Source organism: Chroicocephalus ridibundus, chromosome 7 (genome assembly GCF_963924245.1).
Source record: "Chroicocephalus ridibundus chromosome 7, bChrRid1.1, whole genome shotgun sequence".
NCBI lineage: Eukaryota > Metazoa > Chordata > Aves > Charadriiformes > Laridae > Chroicocephalus > Chroicocephalus ridibundus.
The window spans coordinates 986,102-1,008,582 of NC_086290.1; the positions used below are offsets into that span (position 1 = coordinate 986,102).

Here is a 22,481-nt window from a genome sequence, read left to right on the forward strand (position 1 = left end):
ATAAATGCAGCCAACCGTTGACCTACAGGAGCTCCAGCTATTACACCCCCCTTCTACTAAGACAGGAACAAAGATCATTCAGCAAAAGCTCACTGCTCCAAGTAGCCTGTTGCAGCGAGGGACTGCTCTCACAGACCTAAAAACCTAACCCAAATCACTCAAAGCCTTTCTCCCAGGAGGAGCAAACTGTTCTCTCAGCACCACACTGTCCCATCCTGCGGAAGGCAAGCGCACGAACTCCCGCGCTCAACCCTGCTGGCTGGAAGGACTGAGCAGCACATCGCTAAGAACGCTGATGGCATGTGTTGAAGACAAGGATGGCCTGGAAACAACAGCAAATAACACCCTGGGAACAGGAGCTCATTCCAGCTGCAGGCCCCCCTCCTCCCCACTGCTGGGGTGGTAGGAACGCAGTGAGCAGTGGAAGCCCAAGCTGTGCTCCCCGACAGCAGTGATGCCGCTTGGTGCCGTGACAGTATTCCATGCTTCTACAGTACGGCAACATCTCACCTCCTGGAGGACAACGTTTGCGACGGGTTTAAAGACATGCTGGGGAAGAGGCACCTGGAAACTTCTCCAGGGAAACAGCTTGCTCGTCAAAAGCAGTGGTAAAGGAGAGAGATTACAGCAGAGCTTACTTGTAAACAGGCAGCATTATTGGCAAAGGAGCTGAGAGGTGAGGAGCAATTTCAAGCAGATTTGCACGCTCCTCAAGTGCTTCTTTCACCATCTTGTACTGAAAAACAGAAGTGTACATGTGAATCCCACCTAACTCACTTTTGTCTCCATGTGCAACATTGAATAAGAAACTGTTTATCAAAGCAAATACCTTGCATAATTTTTACTGTTCTTTCAAAAACACACTGAGATTTGCTGAAAAATTCAAAAGTTAAGAAAAACATTTACCAAGAAAATAAGTTTCACTAGTTTCATTTCGGTGTCTCAGCAGGTCAGTTGAATAATTTTTCATTTGAACGTGAAACGCAACAAGCCGTGTTACTCCGATGGGCAGGAGGCACTTACAGAGGGTTACAACTCATCCCACAGCACAGCTTCTGTGCCCATTCCCACAATTAAAAACCATACTCGCTCCGACTTGCAAATGCAGAAGAGTTCTTCTCCAAATCAATCAATATGAATCAATATGAAGTTGTTCTTTGGCAAAAAAAGAAGGCTGACTTCTATAGCTAGTTAACTGCACGTTTCATGTATTTTTCCCTGAGAAGTCACCATTCCGTAGCAGTATTATAACCATTAAAACATACTTTAACTTAGGGAGGTTTCAATGAGAAGACAAATCAATTTCTCAAAACAAGAATATCACGCTTCCACCAACACAAGAATACATAAAAGCGTTTATATATAGTCACTCATTTACCATATTTTTTTTTCCCATTCCTAAATAAACAGGACAACCGCTCACTTCCCCAAATTCTGACCATGACAGGCAAGGTCTTTTTATTCTGCAGTCAACCCCGTCCCTGCGTTTCTTCCCCAAAATACAGCAGCAGTGATTCCCCTAGTCTGGAAAGCTCAACTGGAGAAGACGTGTTCTATGTACAGCGGCTGTGGAATGCAACAGTCAAATACTGAAAAAATAAAAAGGAGACTAGGATATAATTGGGATAGGGGAAGTGTCTACTAGCAATTTTTGCTTAACAACCAGCATAAACAATTACCTGCTCAAAATCCAACTTCATGATGGCCTTCTGAAGATATCTCACTCCACCATGGATCAATTTAGTACTCCTGCTGCTGGTCCCTGATGAGAAATCATCTCTTTCTAGAAGGGCTGTTTTTAGTCCTGTGTTACCAGAAAACCAAATTAACTTCTTAAATTACACAATTTGTATGTAATTCATTAAAGACACTTCTCTAGGGTAGAGACAATCACAAGAAAAATTACTCCGTACATGGATAAATTTGTATTCAAAGAGTAGTGCACTGTCTATATTGTAATGAAAAATTTTAGCCTCCTTCCTAAGGGAAAAGTCGAAACAGAACTTAAACAGAAGCACATTAAAACCTGGATATTTCACAATAGAAAGGCATTACAGTACATTATAGGGGCCATGCTCCCCCAAGCAAATTATAGTTCATATTCATGGCAGGAACAAAGTATTTCCATGAATACTTTTAACTCTTTGCAGCGGAGCGCTCTAGCAACACTAACAATTCAGAGCGCACAGCAGAGCGGCAGACACCCGGCATCCTTCTCTGCTCACTTACCGTTTGTCAAGAGGGGCCCATAGGCAGGGCAGGGCCAGCCGTGGGCAGGCTCACCGCTCAGGCAGAGCTCCCCAGAGAACGTGACCCGCACACGCAGCGTTAGTTACGAGACATTACTAATGGTTTCAGAAAATCGCTTACGCACACACGTTCCCTGACAGTTCGACCAGCGCAAGGAAGGGATAACCACATGGCTCACTGATGGTCACCCAAGTCCAGAACACAAAGTGCTTTCTAACAAACACTTGCAATGCGGCTGGCAGGTTTGTTGCACGAGTTGTGTTCCCAGTGCCCCTGAAGGCCAGGAAAAAGCCTGCCGTGGCCGAAGGCACACAGGTTCATACTGAGGTGGCTAGGAAACCATATTCCCCAACGCTGTGTGCACTGCATCCCTTCTTCCTGAAGGAGACTAACATTGGGTTATGTGATGAACGTTAGGTGACAGGAAGAGCTGCAGGAAACAGCTGATTAACAGATGCCTTTTAATGATGAGATGCAGGCAACAGCCTGGCCGCATTCTTTGGCACATACCTACAGGACGACCACCACTGACTCCAACGTCCAGCAGCGGTAAAGCCAACCAAGGCAGGCACCACAGGCCGAGTACGTGGCAATCCTTCACTTACAAAAGGCATTTGCAAGGACAGTCTGTGTTACAGAAGTTACCGTGGCAGACCCCCTCCAACAGCAGCAGAATTTCACAGTTCGGCAGGCAAGGCACAAGGTGCGTTACATTCAGCGACGTTGCTACCAAACCCAACAGCAACGACATGACGACACATACCCAAGAAGAGCATCATCTGCGTTAGAAGTTATCCCTTGGGTCTTTCCTTCGCCCTCTTTGAGGGGTGCTTTATGTTACTGGTTGGTGAAAATACAGTTTAACATCTATTGGTCTCCCAAAACTTTTACGTCCTTATCTAATTATTACTGGTAACTTTCAAAGATCAGAGTAATTTATTTTTGTCAAATGTGACTGAAGATTAATGGATACAATCAGAAATAATTTGGCAAAGATATATCAAACACATGAAAAGCAAAATTTGTTGTTAAGCGAAGCAAACATAATAAAAGAGCAAGTTCCATGAATGAACAGCAACAATACACAATTCATTAACGAAATGCCTAGGAATATTTCACACTTCAGAAATCTACTGATATAATCAGAATATCTAGTAAAAGGATAAACATAGATTACCTATAATCATTTCTGTATGCTTTACAGCTGCATATTCTACCACAATACAGCAGAGGCAGAAGTGCAAAGACCCCACGTTATCTTTAATAATACATGAGAAAAATAAATAACCAGATTTGAGCTTGTGTGTATCTACCAATGGTACAGACCTTGCTGCTTTATCTACTTCACAATTATCACACCTCCTGGACAAGTATTTTCCAAGTGAAGCTACAAGACACTCCTGGAGTCTGGTTTTGCCTCTTATTTGTGAGGTATATCTAGAGGTTAAAGAACCTGAAGAATTTTATGGCTATCTACTATGTTTTACATTATTTTTTGTTCCCTTTTAGTTCCAAAGCCAGACACAAGGTCTACAAACACAAAAAGTAAGGAAAGTTGGTTCTTTCTCTCATGGGCTGATCGTACTGAAAATAACAACGGAGAGAACACATTCCAAGACAAGTTTTTCTCACAAATCTTTTACGTAGCTTTTTGGATAAAAGGATGGTATTTTAATAGAACAGGAGTTGATGCTACAGCCTCTCCGCAGGAACAGTACCCCTGCACTCTCATCTCTGTATCGGAAGATCATTTTTCATTAAACCTGTAACATGACTTATTCTCTTTGAGCACTGTCAAATTTGATTACAACCTGCTGGCCAATTTCAAAGTTACCGCGTGAGGCGGATGACACAGGGTGGGCATTAGCGTCCTGCTTTTCCACCCCCTGAACAGTTTTTCATATGTGTGACCAACTGCTCGAGCTATTGGGCAACATTTGCACATCTACTGGGCAACAACTCTCTCACTGCACACACTCTCCTCCTCCTGCAGAAGTCAGGTAAAAAGCATTAGCTTAAACTCATTTTACCTCGAGCTTTCCAGAAGTCAAGGCTATCCACAAAGTTAACATCAATTCTGCTGCTTCTGGGGGCTTCTTAAACCAGTTACAGAGGCAATGCCCCAAAAGAGGGGAAATGGAAGCACAGATCTACCATATGTACCTTCAGACTGGACGGTGCTCGTACCTTTCATTGAAAATCCAGACAGACTTCTCCAACCCTGCACTACACTACGCAGCCACAACGCGCTAGCAGAAGCTGTAGACATCTCGGGCTCTAACAAGCAGGAGCTGGAGAGCCACTGTGCCTCATCTGGAACTCAGGCTTGGCCCTTTCAAAACAGTCGCTAGAAGTGCTGCACAAGCCTTGTCTTCTCTTTGCTGCTGATATTCTCCTGTACAAACAAGCGAAATGGGACTACAGACAAACGCGCTAAGGAAGGAGCAACAGAGAACAAGAAGTCGATCCAAGAGCATCCGGCAAAAACTTTATGGCAGACAACTGCATACAAGCACCTAGACAAGGAAGACTCTGCTGAAACAACAAAATGCAATGACATTTTTTTCTTCAAGTTCATTTTAGCATCTGGGAACAGTTTTATAACCAGGCATTCAGAGTACACCTTCTCCATCTTCAAGTACTTTTGAAAAGCCGGTCGGATACATTCATTATAAACCACGTAATCTAAGAATAAGAATGCAATTAAACTTCCAAGCCTTACCTCTAGTGACTGCGTCTAAAGCACAGCCACATCCTGTTGCTCCTCCGCCTATAACAAGGACATCAAATTCACTTGTGGTTTTCAGTGCCAGAATTTGTTGTTCTCTTGTGGGGAAATCGTTCTTTATTGGAACAGTCACAGCTTCTGCAGCTTGAGCATGCACAAAGGTACCCTACAAAGATTAAAAGCAACACACGACGATCTGCATTTATTGCGTATACACACACACCAAAATCACAGCATCTTCTACAACCATAAAGGTAACCTCAAATATTCCCAGTCACTTTACCTACATTTAATAATAGTATTGTATTAAAACATTATGGAGCAACAAACAGTACTAAACCAATAAAGTGTTAGCACGCATTTACGTCATCTTGCCTACTTCAATATAATGCTGTACTCAAGTGCTGCCACCTATATTAATTATTTCTAGGAATAGTTTTTGGCTATGACAAATGTTACAGGATGTGCGGGAGGTATTTTAATAAACAGACACATGGTTCAGCTCTCAACTCTCTACCAAAAAAATCCATCAAAGCAAAGGACTTAAAGATGAATGTACATTTAATATTTTAAAATTGATTACTTTTACAGTGGCATTAATCTAAGCTCAAATTTGATCAGGTTCATGAGAAGATGTTGTTTACCGTCAAATAGAGTATACTAAACCACCAAAGAAACACTATTTCCATATCTTTTTAAAAAGTCTTAAAAGCAAAGCAATTAATATCCTATAGCATGCTAAAATGCAACTTTTCTTCAAAGTGAAAAAACTTATTGGTGTGGCAGTTTCCAGACAAGTTCAGATTTTACTGGAAAGGCTTTGAGAATCTCTGCAGTACTCTGACGTTCCATGAGCCGCTGCTGCTCTCCATTTAGCGCCCATGGTGAGACAGGCTGACGTGCTTGCGTGGCCAACTCATATGGACCATGGTTTAAATTCTAAGGTTCTAACCAGTTTCTGAAGGCTTTCTTCAGTCAAGATTAATTTAAACTGAATTCTGAAAACCCTGGGAATCCCCAAATGCCATTACCAGTCAGATACTTCATAATAATAATATTATGAGAGCCATCCCTGTGGGTTCATCACACTATTTTTATATACTATTTTACAGTGTATATTCATCACACTGATATTATATACAATGGGCTGTGGGCAGACATCACAGGTATTCAGACCGCTAAATAGGGTGCAAGAGCACAAAAGTCAGGCTTGCTTTCTCTCTGCTTTCAGCTCCAGCTTCACTTTTTGTTCCAGCTCCTTTCCTCCCAGATTTTTCTCATTCACCATTGTCCCTTGTTCTGCACAAAACTAGACAGTGAATTTCTCTCACTATTTTTTAAGACCCGAAGGAAGCATGTTTCCCACAGCGTCAAATGCTTTGCACAAGTCCAGGTAGATGTCAGTTGTTTTAACCACTGGTGATTTGAAATACGTACGTGAAAACAAGTAAACATCTACACTACCCAGACCAGGACAGAAAAACTAACTGACCAATTCAGAATGGGTCAAAATAAACAAACAGGAAATTAAAAGTAACATTCTCAGTTTCCTGAAAATTATAAACATTTTCAACACAAGAAAAAACCTGTTTAAACCCTACGGTCTAAGGTCTGAGCATGATCCAGCATTTAGTCCAAATGGCAGACTTAACTGATGTAAACCAGCTTGAATCCAGATCTAAGCAGAAAAGAGTAAACTAATACAAATTCAAGTGACAAAGCACAAAATATTACTTTCTTACTATTATCTAAAACAATCTATTTGTCTAATCTCTTTCCATCCACTGCTTTCAATGTGCAAGGAAGCTCTCGTTTTTAATTCCAAACATTCCTTGAATAAACTGAACTAGGCAAGTTGTTCAGTTCTAGGAATAACTTTATTGCTTCTTGCACTGTTAACCGCGAATTACAATTGCCACAGAAATAGCTCCTGAGCCCAGTCCCAGGCTGCAAACACCCCTTCTCAAGCCCCGTTTACCCCACCTGGGCGCTTTACCGCTGCTCAGCCCACGGGTTACCTCCCCGGGCAGACGCTCCTACAGCGCTGCCGTTCGGAAAAGCTCTCCGCTAATATAAGCCACCTCCAGGTTTTAGGAACTCCAGCCACTTTTCCCAGCATTTGCAACGGGGAGAGAATATACACCTGCCATAATAAAGTAGCTCGACTGAGAAAAGGTAACTCAGTTGCTTGCCGCCGTCTGTTCACCTGCGCAGGTCTGTAGTTCCTCTTTAGCAAGCAATTCGCTGCCTGTCACAGAGCCCTGTAAGCAGACTGTGTGAGTTACAGGAAAAAGTGATTCTTGCAATACATCCACTGTAAATTAGCAGCCAATCCAGCCATGCACAAGAAGGCTGAACTCAATTATATGGTGCGTACATCCTAAATATTTTTGTTCGAAATTATTTGCCCATTCTTCAGCAGTATTACCACTGAAATGCATTATTTCTCAACGTTCCTAACACTACTATACAACTGAAAGTAAAATCTAATAACTGGTAGCCACACCTAGACGACGTACATATTCAAAAATAAAGATCAAGTTCATTCTGTAGTCACGGATTATATTGACTATAATGCAAGCGGCTCATGCAAATTACTGGGGATAGCAGCAACGACATTCATTGCACGTGTGTTACAATTCAATCAATAAGGAAAGTTGGACTAGAGAAAGAGTGCCTCACTTTATAGTAAGGATTTCTATCTTCCCAGAAAGAAAGTGAAAATTACGATTTAAAATAACCAAAGTTTGGCAAATTATGACTCAAGCTATAGTATTAGCACTGATTTTTCCCAAGCACAGTCCCTGTGGCTGCTGCTGTGGTCACCTCCAGCCCAGCAAGCGCCTGGGCCCGGGCTCTCTCCAGGCTCACGAGCAGCCGCATCAAGCACTCAACCAACTCAGTCACCGACTACAAATGCACAGTAACGAATGGTCTCCTAATTAAAAGCTTGTTTAAACCCACCGCAGCCCTCAGACACATACACGTGCCAGCCCAGGAGCCCGAGGAAACACTCACGAACAGCGGAGAGGTGAGTCAAAGTGGAGCCGGCTCCCGATTACAGTCCCCCCTCGCTCTCACCAGCGTACATACCGACATGAAGTACAAAGTTTTGGCACTTCCACGTCATTCTTCTGAGCAATGAATTCCATACGTTCCCACCTACTTTTCACAGAATCCCAGAGCGTCCGGGGTCGGCAGGGACCCCTGGAGGTCACCCGGTCCCAGCCCCTGCCAGAGCAGGGTCCCCCAGAGCCGTCAGGCAGGAACGCGTCCAGGCGGGTTTGGGATCTCTGCAGAGCAGGAGGCTCCACACCTCTCTGGGCAGCCTGGGCCAAACTTTACCTCTTGCTCCGCTCTCTCCCATGCCTACTCAGCTCTAGCAGTGCTGAGAATTTTTATATCCCCCAACGTATGGTTAGAAAGTTTTATATCCCTACAGTATGGTACACTGATGCAGTTCCAGAAGGTGTTTTTCCAGGGAGCAATGTACACAAGGAGGGAGAGGATCCACCCACTCCTGCCATCCCTCCTGCTCGGTGGCTGTGGAGATGCCGCTCTGGCCCCTGTGCTGCTGCAGGGCTTTGCTGTGACCTCTCTGACAGCCACCAGCTCTGCAGAGCTCCAGTGGCCAGACCAGCCCAAACCACAACACTCCCCTATGCGTTCTGGGTGGCACAGCCAGTGTTACGGTCTCTGGCCTCCCTCGGCACGCCGGCACATCCAGCACATACTGCTGTGCCGGTACAGCCAGCGCAGCCACACAGCTGGTGCCCATGTCCCTGCTTCCCTCAATACCACCCTGTGCCTTGGGGACAGCAGCGACAAGGAGGAAATTGCAAAGACCAAAACCACTCGTGGCTTAGTCTTGCATGTGTTTTGGCTGATTGAGTTCAGCTACATATGCTCAGCTTGCTTAAACTTTAAAAAAAGTGAAAATCCTGATCTCAAGATCAGTTTTGCACTACATTTCCAGACACGCCTTCTTCAGCAAAACAAGGGGCTATTTTCAAAGGGTACAACTTCACTTCAGGAAAATAAGAGGATACAAGAAAACCAAATGCAGAGTTCAAGAAGCACTAGCATCATTTGGTTTTGACTATATTTTCTGTTTTGTTTTTAAACACATTACTTACAACAAATGGCTTACAGTAGCACACAGACCAGAGTCCCGAGCAGATAGCCACTGGTATAGCAAGAGAATAGAGATTAGCACTGAAATATAAGCAAAGTGATTAGCGCACTAGGAATTGATATAGATATGATTCATCTTGCTGTCAATTAAATGCGAGAGTGGAGAAAAGCTGCATACAGGGATTCCATCTGCAATAACGTGATTAGTTTGGCAGTGAACAAGTGTGTTTACTGAAATAAGCAATTGCTGTTTATATCTACAATTTCTCAGGCAAGAGTTCCTTGAATGGTTTTGATTACACTCTCAGCGAGAGGAAATTTAGTTTGGCAGTTTGAATTCAATCATCAAGTTATAAAGTGATCTAGTAATCCATAAGCAAGCATTCTTGTTAATTTGCTAATGTAAATCTCCAGGTAGGTTTGCAGAGTCAAATTCATCATCCTTATTCATTTAAAAAAAAACAAAAAAACAAAAAAAAAAACAACAACAACAAAAAACCAGGAAGTCATTAAGAAAACCCAAAAGCAGGGCCCAATGCATTATCATATTATCATACTCGATTGGATTCACCTTGATGAGCAATTCCTACTGACCAACACTGTACTTACACACCAGAAAGAGAGAAGGATCGCCCGCGGCGCTTAGGAAACGACAGCAATCTCTTGCAACTCCAAAACAAGGCACTGCTTTTTCCCTTAATGATTACAGGGAAGGGGGTAAAAGAAATCATCAGTGGTCTCCAGCTTGGCACATCAAAGAACACCCACATCATATCTACTACTAGCCCACTTGGCTCAATGTGTTAAAATAAAGGCACAAAAAGCAAGAATGCAGCAATTCCGTCAGCATCTACAAGGAAGCAAAGGCTGGCTGCATCACCTTTGCCATTCAAGTATCTGAATATTTGAGGCCAAATCAATCAATTACATACATAGCCTGTGTATTTTCTGTCTCAGAGGGGTCCAACTTCATCTCAGATGCAATTCTTTTCAGGAGCTCGTAACTGGTAGTCTATGTAGCATACATGGATTTGAGAGTTCCTGTATTTAAGATGAAATTCATTTACAGTGATAGCATTGAAAAAAAATTTAAGAGTCTATACGTAGTTGCTTTACCCCAAAACAGTTTAGGAGGGACTAGTTTCTTCGGATCTCTGCACTACCTGCCGTGCAGAGTTCCCCAATTGCCTCCTTTTCTCTAGAAAAGGGTTTTTTCCTTTTTAATCTAACCAAAAGCCTCCTCGTCAGACTCCTGCGTTTGCCCTCAGCAGCCTAAGTCAGCCAGGCTGCACAGGAAGCTTCACCAGCCTCCTTAAGGGTAACGGTTATTCAATATGAAAGAACCACTCCTGTGTATTTACTGAAAGAGCTTTTGCCTGAATTAGTGTCATTCCTACTCATTCCCTTACACACAGCATTGAGCTAACCCATCTTATTAATTCAGTAAATATCCCAGTGATCAGGTTACTATAAAACACACAGAAGCACAATATTCATCTATCAGTTTATGAGTTAAATTCAAGAACAGCTCTGTCACGTCAACTTGTGTCCCCCTCCTCGCTTTGCTCAGCAGGACCCGTGTGTTGTCAGAAAGACCAACACACAACAAGGGCAATTTACTGAGCCTCTCCTGTGCCCGCACGTGCCATCCCTAGTCAGACATTCCCCGGTTACACTGCCTCAACTGCTGTTGCAGAAACGTACTCCAAAATGCCAGCACACGTGTATGTGTATAGAAAAATAAGTTGGGATAAAAATCTTAAAACCCAGGACAGATCTGAATCAATGGAGCGTTTTATTTCCAAGGTGTAAACACTTTACAGCTGTTTACGTACAGAGAAGGTTAAGCATGCTAACGGCGCCGTTCTCCTCACAGTCAGGCTTTGGCTCTCAAACCCAGCAAGGACAATTTAAGTTTCAACGTCAGAAATTGCCAATACTCGTCCCTTTTAATAGACAAACCACTCGACTAACAAATCCAAATGACCTCCCATCCATTCTCAAGGGCCAGAACTTCACCATGCTTCAGCTTCTCCCTTGGAATTACTCGGCACAGCCAAATCTCACAGAAAATTCAAATATCAGTGGAGCGAACGTGGAAAACAAAGACAGACAGATCAACAACACTCTGCGTTCAGGATTCTGAGCCATCCGAGGTCTTTATTCTGTACCTGGGTGCCCCTAATTCCAGGATGCTAGCCACAGCACAGACATCCAGGCACCGAGTGAGGCAATACGAACATGGGTAAAAAAACGGCGCATTTTATTTCTGTCTTATTATGTGATGGATTCTGTTCTTGAAATAACAACAGATTTCCTACAATGTGTAGCCAATTAGTGCACATCTTGGGGCGATATCCTTCTCTGGCAAAGGAAGACAAGATCTTTGCCCTAGCATATATTTGATTGGCAGGCATTATTAAAGAGAGGACACTTGGGCTGGGGGACATGCCCACAGCTTAGATATGTCAACACGACAAACGGACTGTCCTCCTTTGTGTCAATCCCTCCAGTTATGTTCCACCTGCTGCCCTGTATTAGGTGTTTAAGGCAGCAGCTTTAAGGGACATCACGTGGGAAATGTGCAAGTTAGTACAACATGAAAACAACATGCTGCTCACTTGACAGATCCATTTGCTTACACATATGCTGGAAATCTGCAGATCCTTTGTAGACTGATCCTACACAATAGGTTTAGAAACTGGGGGACAAGCGGTTATTTCATTTTGACACCATGATCACCTTCTGTAAAACTTTGGGTTTTAATCTGTCTCTGGAAATTCATAATGGCCATCCCATGGCCGTCCATTCCCAGAAAAATGGGAATTCCCTGAATTCAGGAATACTGTATATACAACAAGTGAGCTATCCTTGTCACTTTTCCCTTTCAACTCCTTCTCTTATTTAACCGTCCTAAAATTTGAAGCTGCCATTTCTGACAGTAATGAAGCCATATTGTAAAATCCTGTGATAAAGACGCCCGAGAGAGACAGAAGCAGCATTATCAGCTAGGTGCAAGACAGGCAGCCCAATGGGAAGCTCACTTTAAATGCTAGGTTTTATTTTCTGCAACAGTATCTGGAGCCATAAGGATCCTGCTTTATCCATTCCCAGCTAGGTTCCCCAGAAATGACTCATCTCATTTGCTTTACCAATACCTCAGCTGCTACTCCTCCTCCCCATAGAAACAGCCAGAAGATTCGGATTATCATTTATTCAGACGTAATACGCACCTCCGTGGAGCTCAGGGAAGACTGTCTCCCATCACCCACTGTTTTACCTTCAACTAGACCATTAAGAGCCACTTCTTCCGTTCCTATTTTCAGTTTGCCCAATCTGAATGGCAACTTAGAGTAAATGTGTGGTAACTAAAGCACTTCACGGAGTAACAGCTTGTCTAGATAAAGAGCTGACTGATTACATTTCTAAGGTGAGAAGCAGAAAACACCATGCGAAATGAACACCTCTCACCTAGCTGCTCAGGCTGCTACCACCTAAAAGGAAGGAGGAGGTCGCTCCTTGGGCTTAAGCTTTTTCCAGACCAGATTGAAGCAAATCAGGCCAGAGCTCTGACTACTTTTAACCATTTTACAGAACACTGATTGCAAATAGTTTTGGCCAAACGTGAGGTGCCAGCCTCACAGTCCACATTTAACACAACATCAGAAGACATGTTCCCTTATATGCATCTAGTAAGTCCAGACATGGTTATTTTATAAAACTCTAAAGCGCAGCAGAATTGCATTAAAACAATGGGCATTTACTTGCTTTAAGACAAACAGTAATTGTTGATCCCCACCATCTCTGCCTAAAACCAGCCCACAACTCTTGCTCCTTTCACCGATTTCTCCTTGGCTTCTGCATTGAGAAGCCAGTTAAAGAGCACAGTGACTCCGACTCTCCTGTGAGGAGCAGATGCGCCGATGAAATCTACTTTCTCCAACAGCAAGAATCAACACACAAACTGAACACCGGAACCTTCCGCGTCTCTTTCTCCTACCACTGCTTTACTTTAACAGCAAGTGTCCAACGTCATCCTTCGCTGCTCGAGGCATGCGTTCTGTCTGTGTGCCTCAGTTACCTGGAAGACAGCACTGAGCCGTGCCTCCAGCTCGCCAGTGGCTCGGTCGTGCCCAGTCAGATAGAGAGAGCCCAATGCCCACCAGAAACAACGGGAGCCTTGCCACTGACTGCTTTGGCACAGATCCTATGCTCTAACAGTTTTCAGCTTTTTGAACTGAACGAGAGCTGCCACCATGACTGTTTCGAAGCTGAGATTTTCAGAGGTGGTCCTAGTGGTTTCACTTCAAGCTTCTCAGTTTGAAAATACCATTCAAGCTCTACTTACTGCTTATACTTCGATCGCTACTTTCCACTCCTCCTCCAACTAAGTAAAATCCCCGGTAGTACACAAAGGTCATTTTTTAAACATGAAAAACGAATTACAGGAATCACACTTCCCCACTGGTTAAAGACCTACAATAGTGAAACATCGTTTAATGCCATCCTCCAGATTAGCACTTACCAAATCAAGCTGGGAGGCTCTTGGCATTGCTTCCCAAACAAAACTATTCGTATAAGCCTAACATACGCTCAAACAGATTTTAAGTTTCATATTTTATCAGAAATCATAATTAATACTTACGTGTTTGTTTCTATACTGAGAAAATTGAGAGAGGCCAAAAACTGTTGCTATGGCACCTCCTCCAATGAGAGCAGTTCCTTTCACTGCCTTCTGAAATGCCATTTTTTACTGTAAGAAAAGAAGATAAAAATTAATAGGCAGTTTTACCATGTTAGAATCTAGGCTACACAGAATAGACCATTTGTAGAAACTAATGACAATGTTGTGACAAGTTGAAACTTAGGGTAGCAATATATTAATTAGCGATTTTCATTACAGTATTAATAATTTCTAAACACAGTCTAGACAGAGGCAAGCCAGAGTGCTTGCTGAATGACAAAAGAGTATTTAGATGTACAAGTAGGTGTACACACATCCACCCATTTAAACCTCAACCTTACTTGTATATGTAACAAGTGTTTACAATACTGTGGCAAAAGCTGAACAAGAACTCCCTGTCATCGGCAGATGGCCACCAGATCCTTGCCACAACAGAACAGCTGACGCTGCGTGACAACATCCCCTTTAGCTACCCTCCCGTCCCATCAAACTATGCCTACAATCACATTTGCCTAACAGCACTCCATCCTGCTTTCAAGCCAGGAATTAGGATCCCTGTACTTGCCGTACACCAGCAAAGCTGGTCCTACCCAGGACTGGTGGAGAAGCGAAGCACCGCTAGTCAGGGCGCAGGTCCTTCAGTGAGAAGCAGCAGCAAAGACAGTGGACAAGATTAAGTGGCTTGAAATAAGCGCAGAACTTTGTCATCCAGCTACAGAGGGTTTAAAACTAGCCCTATATGGGTCAGGCAAATTCTTAAAAGACCCAGTGTTCGGATACTGAATGAAAAATTTGCATGGAACTGACCTGAATCTTAAGCAGGCACAACATAATCCATCTTCCCAGGACTGCAGCAGCTCGCATCGCTTTAGGAACAACATACATCAAGTTTGAAGGACTCCCATCAGCGCTCCAAGCCCTCCAGCTATGAGGACACCTTTGTCCAAGCCCCAGCCTCACCCAGCAGTCTCCACACCAGAGATTTAGCACTATTAAGGCTTAAAGCAGAAGCAGGCAATGTGTACAGCACTGTGCCAACAGCGGGACACCAGCGGACTTACAACACAGCAGAAGCGGCCCCGGGCCAGGAGCAGGGAGCAGCAGCGGGTCCCATCCCGTGGCTGGGCAGGGGCTCAGCCCTCACCTTGGTCCCCAAGCCAGGTCCCACAGGCCATCCCCGCTGCCCCAGTCCGGCACAGCTCCGGCACTGCACTGACGAGTGAGATGCTTCATAGCCCTCCCTCCGTGGCCACTGCCCGTCTTACACCAAACACACCAGACTGGGCTATAAACTGTTACTTCCGGCAGCGTACAGCTTTCTTGTCAAGATTTGCAGCAAACCACTTACAACCAAAGAGTTATTTCTTTGGCCTTATAAATACAATTAAACATGAAATACTGTATGTTACTATACATCTATACACACTTCATCTTCTTTCTCCTACTAGTTCTTCCAGCCAGCAGCATTGATCTTTCTTCTGAAAAGTACGCCAAACATGTTTAAGACACGAGCCTAACAAGAAAATTTCATTTTTCAGTTTGGGTAGATCTTAACTTCATTCCCTGTGCACTTTGCTTGCAGCACACTCAATGTGATGGGAAATTCCACGCACCACTATTGTATGCAAACATTTGATGTGCAGATGTTGTACGCATGTACTGTGTGCAAGTGATTATTGTACAGAAGGCCAAGACTTGCAGTTTCCCACAAGTTTTTCTGCAGAGCAGCACACATCATATGCTCTTGGAGATTCCCCCCAGAACAACCTTTCTTGGTATGTACATAGAGTATCACATTTTCCACCTACTTCATGCTTTGGTCTCAAAAAAGACCAATTTCATCTTTCCTTTATCCCAGGACAGGGAGGAGTAAAAGGGAAAGCCAACAGCCGAAAAACCCCATAGCAAGGGGAGTTTTTCAAAGGAAAGTTACTGTGGAGGCTTGGCACCGCACTGTGGCTGCCTCCCCCCGGCTCCAGCTCAGGGGGGACAAGGCTCCTGATCAGGTTTGTGGTCCCCTGCCCAGTGGCACTGCACGTGGGCTAGCAGGGCAAGAGAACGTGAGCACCCAAGGAGGAGGGCTGCCTGCAGGGGACCCACTGGAGCACTCCCACAGCAGCCCAGCACAGCCAGTTCCTGGGACAGCCACACACGCCAGGACATGTGCCTGTCACCCGCCTGTCACCCCTCTCCCGTCCGTCTGGCACAAGTCTCGCACAACAGGATTTGAGCAATCCAAGAAATGCCTTGAGCAGAGCGCTTCAGAATCAGACCCTACCCTGTAGGCTTATCAGCCCGCCCCCAAATTAAAAAGCAAAAACTAACCATCAGCTAAACCCTGCCACCGCAAATCTGTGGAGCCAGCCTTTTGCAATATCACTTCTACATACCTCAAAGTGCCTACGGATACTCGTGAAGTCGTAACACAATATGAAATTCAGTACTGCACAAGAATTAAAATGTGCAGCTGGAAAACTTGCACCGCCATCACGGCTCTCATAATCTCCGGTAAAATAAAAGAACTAAGGCAAGCAACATCAGGTCACGTACCGTCTATAGCCACATGAAGCATATGACGATGGCGAACACGTACACATCATCCAAGCACTCTGTGTACTACACACTTCCACCATAAGGTTTCTTCAAGTCACTAGAATAACAACTCCTCTTCCAGACTGCAAACTGGTGCAGTCTTGAAGTAGTTTCACACACCTCACGCATCAGCAAAGGAGTCACTTCAAATAAGAGTATAAAACCCTTGCGAGTGCCTGTTCTGGGAACACAATATGCTCTAGAATACAAGGGAGTTTAAAAAGAACAAATTAGCATCTTCCAACAAGCTGGTTTACACGTCTGCAGAGATACTGGCTTTCAGGAAAACAAAGGGAAGTGTTTCCTTTCACTGTTTCACCAAGTTCAGCAAGAAAGGGTGATGGCCGAAGCACCAACCCCTACTTATTTCTGTTCAACTAAACTCTTCAAGAGTTCATTAACTATGAACAAATTACCTGAGAGCCACAGCTCGGCAGCTGGTGTTGTATGGCAAGCGCAGCCCAAGAGGCTCCTAGCCAAGAGCTGAGCACCTTCCACCGCGCAAGAAGGCTGCACCCTGCAGCCACGGCCAGCCCTGCCTGCGAGGGGCAGCACCCGGGCAGCTACAGCACGTACCACTCTGTGCTTCTGGTCCCCTGGCCGCCTTAAGCCTTCTCCAAAATCTCATTTTGGAGACCAGGTACGCACCTACCCGAGTTAAACACACCTACCATGACATTTCCATTGAGTGGGGCTGAATTAGGGCAGCACTAGGCAGACAAACCACTGGCTAAAAGTCTCAGTGAGCATCACCTACACCAGCTTACTTTAAAAATGGACTTTCCCAGACAGCTTTGGAAGTCAATTATTTTTGTTTTTAAAAACAAGGAAATCATGATCTTAGGACTGCAGGTTCTACTGTGTCTTTTTAACAAGAATTTTATCAATACTTCTTTAAAAAAAAACAAACAAACAAACTACTCCAAGTTTTTAAAATGGAACAAATAAAGTAGCTACGTCTTTTACTCAGCTGGCCTTTTGTCGTTTGTTTCGGTGGCCAGTCCGGCCCAAACCACAACAGATTTTACTTCTTTAGTTAAAAAAGGGTTACTGCATCAACCAAAATCTAAAGTTTCCTTGTGAATCACACTAGAAATATCATTGCATGTATAAAGAAAAAAAAAGCACAAATTCCCCCAAAGCTGTGCAGTAGATTTCTAAGTTGTTTGTACAACAGTGCTGCACAAATATATGAAAGGGATCAGGAGGAACAAACCCAACACTCGCCACAATTCTGAGTTACACTGATAGTGTTATGCTATTTTTCAGTAGTTTGAAATATCTACTATTTTGGTAACTTTTTTGTTAAAAAAAAAAGGCTCAAAGAGAATATGTTCACGTACTGAATAAAAGCTGTACTGGGCGAGTGCTGGGAAATAAGATAATGACTAATATTACACCTGCTCTTCATGTTCTGAGAGCTGCATCTCCTGTGTTTCCACCTCCCAACAGGCCTCTGCAAACAGCAGGCACAGACCCAAGGGCTCTGCTTTCAGCTGCTTCAGCTAAAGCAGCCCCCTGTGCCGCCCCCTCCCTGCTTCCCGTCGGTACCCCAGCCCCTGTGCCATTACTCCCCTGCTTCGCGTCGGTACCCCAGCCCCTGTGCCATTACCCCCCTGCTTCCCGTCGGTACCCCAGCCCCTGTGCCATTACCCCCCTGCTTCCCGTCGGTACCCCAGCCCCTGTGCCATTACCCCCCTGCTTCCCGTCGGTACCCCAGCCCCTGTGCCGCCCCCTCCCTGCTTCCCGTCGGTACCCCAGCCCCTGTGCCATTACCCCCCTGCTTCCCGTCGGTACTCCATCCTGCCACGGTACCATACCTTCCATAACGCCCTACCCTACTGCCCAACTCACGTATGCTGACAGGCAGCACTTTGTCACGGAAGCCATAGGTTCTCATTCATTAACTACAACAAACACTAGTCCTCCCAGATAAGAGAATTAATTTAAACAAGCAAAAACCAAAAAAACACAAGCCCCCATGTCCCCACAATGCTTACTTTGATCCAGAAAGCTTTGAAGCATCTGTCGCCAGCTCTAACACAATACAATAGGGGCAAGTAAACAGCTTTTATTTAACAGTTTCCTATACAGAATCTCTATTAGGAATCCAACAAACTCCACTGCCAATTGCATGCAATAAAGATTCCTCCATATGTATAAAAAAGGGACAGCTAGTCTTCAGAAGTTAAATTATTATCAAAATCAAATGAAAGTTCAACTCAAAATGGGTTTCTTGAAAATTCTGGATGAGATACAAAATCTTTAGAGTGGCGTCTGTTATACCACAGTCTTTTGGTATACTAACGTTTTCCACCTTCAAATTTCTACCAGCGAAACTTTTTACCCTACAGAACCCAGCGCAAGCAACACAACACAGACAGAAGTCTACAGAGCTGCAGCGGCACCCGCAAGTGCTGACACTTGAACACAGGCAGTCAGATGCGGGGAGCCCAAACAGTGTCTGCCCGCTCCCACCACCTCCAGAGGGGGCATCCACATGGAGCCAGGCATGAATGCGGACTGCTAGCCAAGGGAAAGGAGACCTGTGTGTACCTATGTACCAGGCTGGAAACTGCAGCAGTACAGAAGCTGCTTCAAGAGCAGCAGAGGCAGTAACCTCAAAGGAGAATCATATAATAGAATCACAGAATGGTTTGTGTTGGAAGGGACCTTGAAGCCCCCCCAGTGGCACCCCCTGCCCTGGGCAGGGACACCTCCCACCAGCCCAGGTTGCTCCAAGCCCCGTCCAACCTGGCCTTGAACCCCTCCAGGGATGGGGCAGCCACAGCTTCTCTGGGCAACCTGGGCCAGGGGCTCACCGCCCTCACAGCAAACAATTTCTGCCTCACGTCTCATCTCAATCTCCCCTCTTGCAGTGTAAAACCCTTCCCCCTCGTCCCATGGCTCCCCTCCCTGCTCCAGAGTCCCTCCCCAGCTTTCCTGGAGCCCCTTGAGGGCCTGGAAGGGGCTGGAAGGTCTCCGCGGAGCCTTCTCTTCTGCAGGCTGAACCCCCCCAGCTCTCTCAGCCTGTCCTCGCAGCAGAGGGGCTCCAGCCCTCCCAGCATCTTTGTGGCCCTCCTTTTGACCCCTTCCAACTGGTCCATGTCCTTCCTGTCCTGAGGGTTCCAGAGCTGGACATAGTACTCCAGGTGAGGGTGTCCCCAGAGCAGAGCAGAGGGGCAGAATCCCCCGCCCTCCCTGCTGGCCACACTGCTGGGGATGCAGCCCAGGGTGGGGGCTTTCTGCGCTGCCAGCGCACATTGCCAGCTCCTGTGGAGCTTCTCATCAACCAGCGCTCCCAAGTCCTTCTCCTCAGGACTTATCCTTAGAATAAGCGTAACAAATGTGGTTGCCCACATATTGTTACAACTTGCCCCATAGCTTCCTCCCACAAACAAGCACAGTTTTTTCAGTGCACAAACAACAAAACACAGATCTGGGACAAGCCTTTTGACTAACACAACCTGTTTGTGCCACCTCAGCTGCCACTGAGGGCAAGGTCTGTGCACTACCGCAGTGGGAACAAAGGCACAGACACACAGGGAATGGGGTTCAGGATCACCCCTGCACTGGGACCCTACAACAGTCTCACTGTGGACACAGCTGCACTAATGTGAATTTATGCCACAGAGAGCAATTTTGCCCCATTCATTATGCAAGATAACTATAACACAAAGACAGTGCAGGCTCGGTGCCCTCTGTACAGGAGGGATTTCTAGCCTCAACCGTCAGCTGTGGGTAAGGGGCTACCCTCTGCTTGCCCGACAGCCAGGTACGTGTGCCATTAGCCCTACTCAGAGCTGATAGCCAGATTATATGCAATTCTCCGGAGAAAGGAACACTCCCAGGAGACCAGCTGCTCAAATTGCCACATAAATCTTGCTCACCGTCGGTAAAAGGAGCTTATTCAGGGAAAGAAAGGAAAATACGGCTTAACATAAGCCACTCCAACACAAAGCTAGACAGGCATTCAAACCTACAGACGATGCTTTTACACCTAGAACATCTCAATTTCATCCTAGGAACCCGTGAGCCTGTACTTGCGAGGTCTGAGCAGATGTATCTGGATGAGCCTGAATGGAGCTTGGGGCATTAGCAGGTACTGCAGGCAGGCAGAGCCCCAGACAAACAGCCGGCGGGGACGCGATAGGTACGTGCCAGGCTGCTGTGTGCCGTGCCAAGGCGCTGCCCCAGACTCTTCAGTGGGATCCTGCTACAGCACATCACAACTTCTCCCTGCCCAAATGCTCCGGCGTCTTTCCAAAAGGAACGGCATTGCATGTGGGAAACGGCACACAGCAAGGTCTCCTCTAGGCAGGAGGACAGCTAAGGCACTGCCCCAGTGCACACACAACCCGAGAGAAATTACAGGCTCTCTAAACATACTACTTGTGGGTTTTCTCCTCAAGTTCCATCCCAGAAGGGCTGCTAAAGGCTACTGTCAGCACACCAAGCAAGATAAACGAGAATGCAGAAGATGAAAGGGGAAAGAATGCAGTTCACATAGTTACGGCAAAGGTTGTACACAGAGTGCTATGTACATGGAGAAGAGTCTACACTTAAAAACCTCTTGTCTTTTGCAAGTAGGTAATAAAACCTGACTCTCTTCCAAGCTGAGATCAATAGCTTGTGATGGAAACTGAATTTTATTTTAATGAAAATTATAATAGCAAACAGCATGAGAAGCGATGCAGTCAGAAACAAGTCATCTTTCCATAACACAAATATTTTGAGTCACCTTTAAAAATGGCTCAGAGTGCTTTAAAGCTGCTAGTGCCATCTGACACTGTAAATCCACATGTTAAGTCTTATCCTTAGTTTCGATATAGGTCATAAATGGCACCCTTTGAACCCATGCTGTCGGTTCCAGGGTGGGCTGAGGTCCCTGACAGGCTCTGGAACAAGCTCCGGCATGAGCAAGGAGCCCTTGATTGGCACAGGAGCAGCCAGTGGCATGCCATGAGGAATAGGTATTGCGTACAGTGTGATCTGCCCAAAGACCTGAATAACCCACAGGGAACATTTCTCAGTGAACCAGCTGATTATCAGTAAAGATTCACAGAGACATTAGTTCAAACTTCTAGCTATTAAAGAATTCCTGATAAGAAGAAATTGGCTTTAAACCACAAAAGGAAACACAAAGGGCAGGGGAAAAAAAAAGAAAAAAGAAAGAGCTAGTTACATGAAATGGAAACTACACCAAAGATTTCGCAGGAGGAGTTCATGCTTTCGGTTTCCAAAAGTTAAAAAAGTTAATACAAACTGTCGTCACAGTAAGAACAGCTGCCTCCTGCAGTGCATTTCTTAACCAACAACCCAGCGCCACGCTCACTTGGATGTAAAGCGGCATGCAGCAGCCACCTCCATAGGAAGCTCCCACTCCAGAGTCCGGGCTGGGGAACAGTGACCCTGCCTCTGTGAGGTCCCCAGGTGAACCCCACGAGCTAACAGAGCCTGGGCCTCCTGCACCTTGGGCAAGGGCTCCGCTTCCTCAATTAATACCCTGCTTAAAGGCAGGATTCTTCTGCTTCACTTTCAGACCCACATTCAAAAAACAAAAAGCATACAAAGTGCAACTTACATGGTGTTTTTTAAAGAAGGGATTTCAACACCCGTCTTCAGTAGATGCTTCTGAATAGCATGGCCCACGCGATAGACATCTGCCACCCCACAGTTCTCATTAGCCTGATAAAACTCCTAGGAGTGACTTGCCTTCCTTATTTCCTGTAATGCCCAGCCCAGGTAGCCAAAAGACTGTTGCCTGGATCTTACTGAGTTGTGTAACTTGGTACAGCCCGCGGTGCACGCAGGCACCTACCAGGGCTCCTGCTCCTGCCCGAGGAGGCACCCAAGTACAGCAAGTGCTGCAATCGCCAGCATTCCTGTACCCAAGTGCTTTCTTATTATTAGCATATCGGGCTGGATCCAAGCAGCGCATGGCCAAAGTTGGGGGAAAGAATGAGGGAAAAGGGAGGGCAGAGGAATGGTGGAAAATTCAGATGCAGAATCGCGAGTTAGAGATCAAAGAAAGATGACTACTTTAGCAAAAGTGAAGAGACAGATGGATACAAACTGTAGAGCTTAGCAATA

General features: G+C 45.3%; 1 protein-coding gene across 6 annotated transcripts in view; it reads right to left on the bottom strand.

Moving 5' to 3' along the window:
- GPD2 (glycerol-3-phosphate dehydrogenase 2) overlaps window positions 1-22,481 on the bottom strand; it is a 62,955-nt gene that overhangs the window by 34,909 nt on the left and 5,565 nt on the right. For 2 of the 6 annotated variants that reach the window (XR_010071980.1, XM_063341368.1), the window contains exons 2-5: window positions 13,758-13,865; window positions 4,973-5,144; window positions 1,680-1,804; window positions 639-736 (exon numbers count right to left, since the gene is read on the bottom strand). Coding sequence is in view for 5 of the 6 variants with exons in the window: in XM_063341368.1 (XP_063197438.1) it covers window positions 639-736; window positions 1,680-1,804; window positions 4,973-5,144; window positions 13,758-13,859 (497 nt within the window). In the remaining variant the exon portion in view is untranslated. Of the gene's footprint in view, window positions 1-638; window positions 737-1,679; window positions 1,805-4,972; window positions 5,145-13,757; window positions 13,866-14,361; window positions 14,514-14,603; window positions 14,761-14,857; window positions 14,985-22,481 lie in introns of those variants that run through there. The other 4 variants (XM_063341372.1, XM_063341370.1, XM_063341369.1 and 1 more) reach the window with 4 other exon arrangements.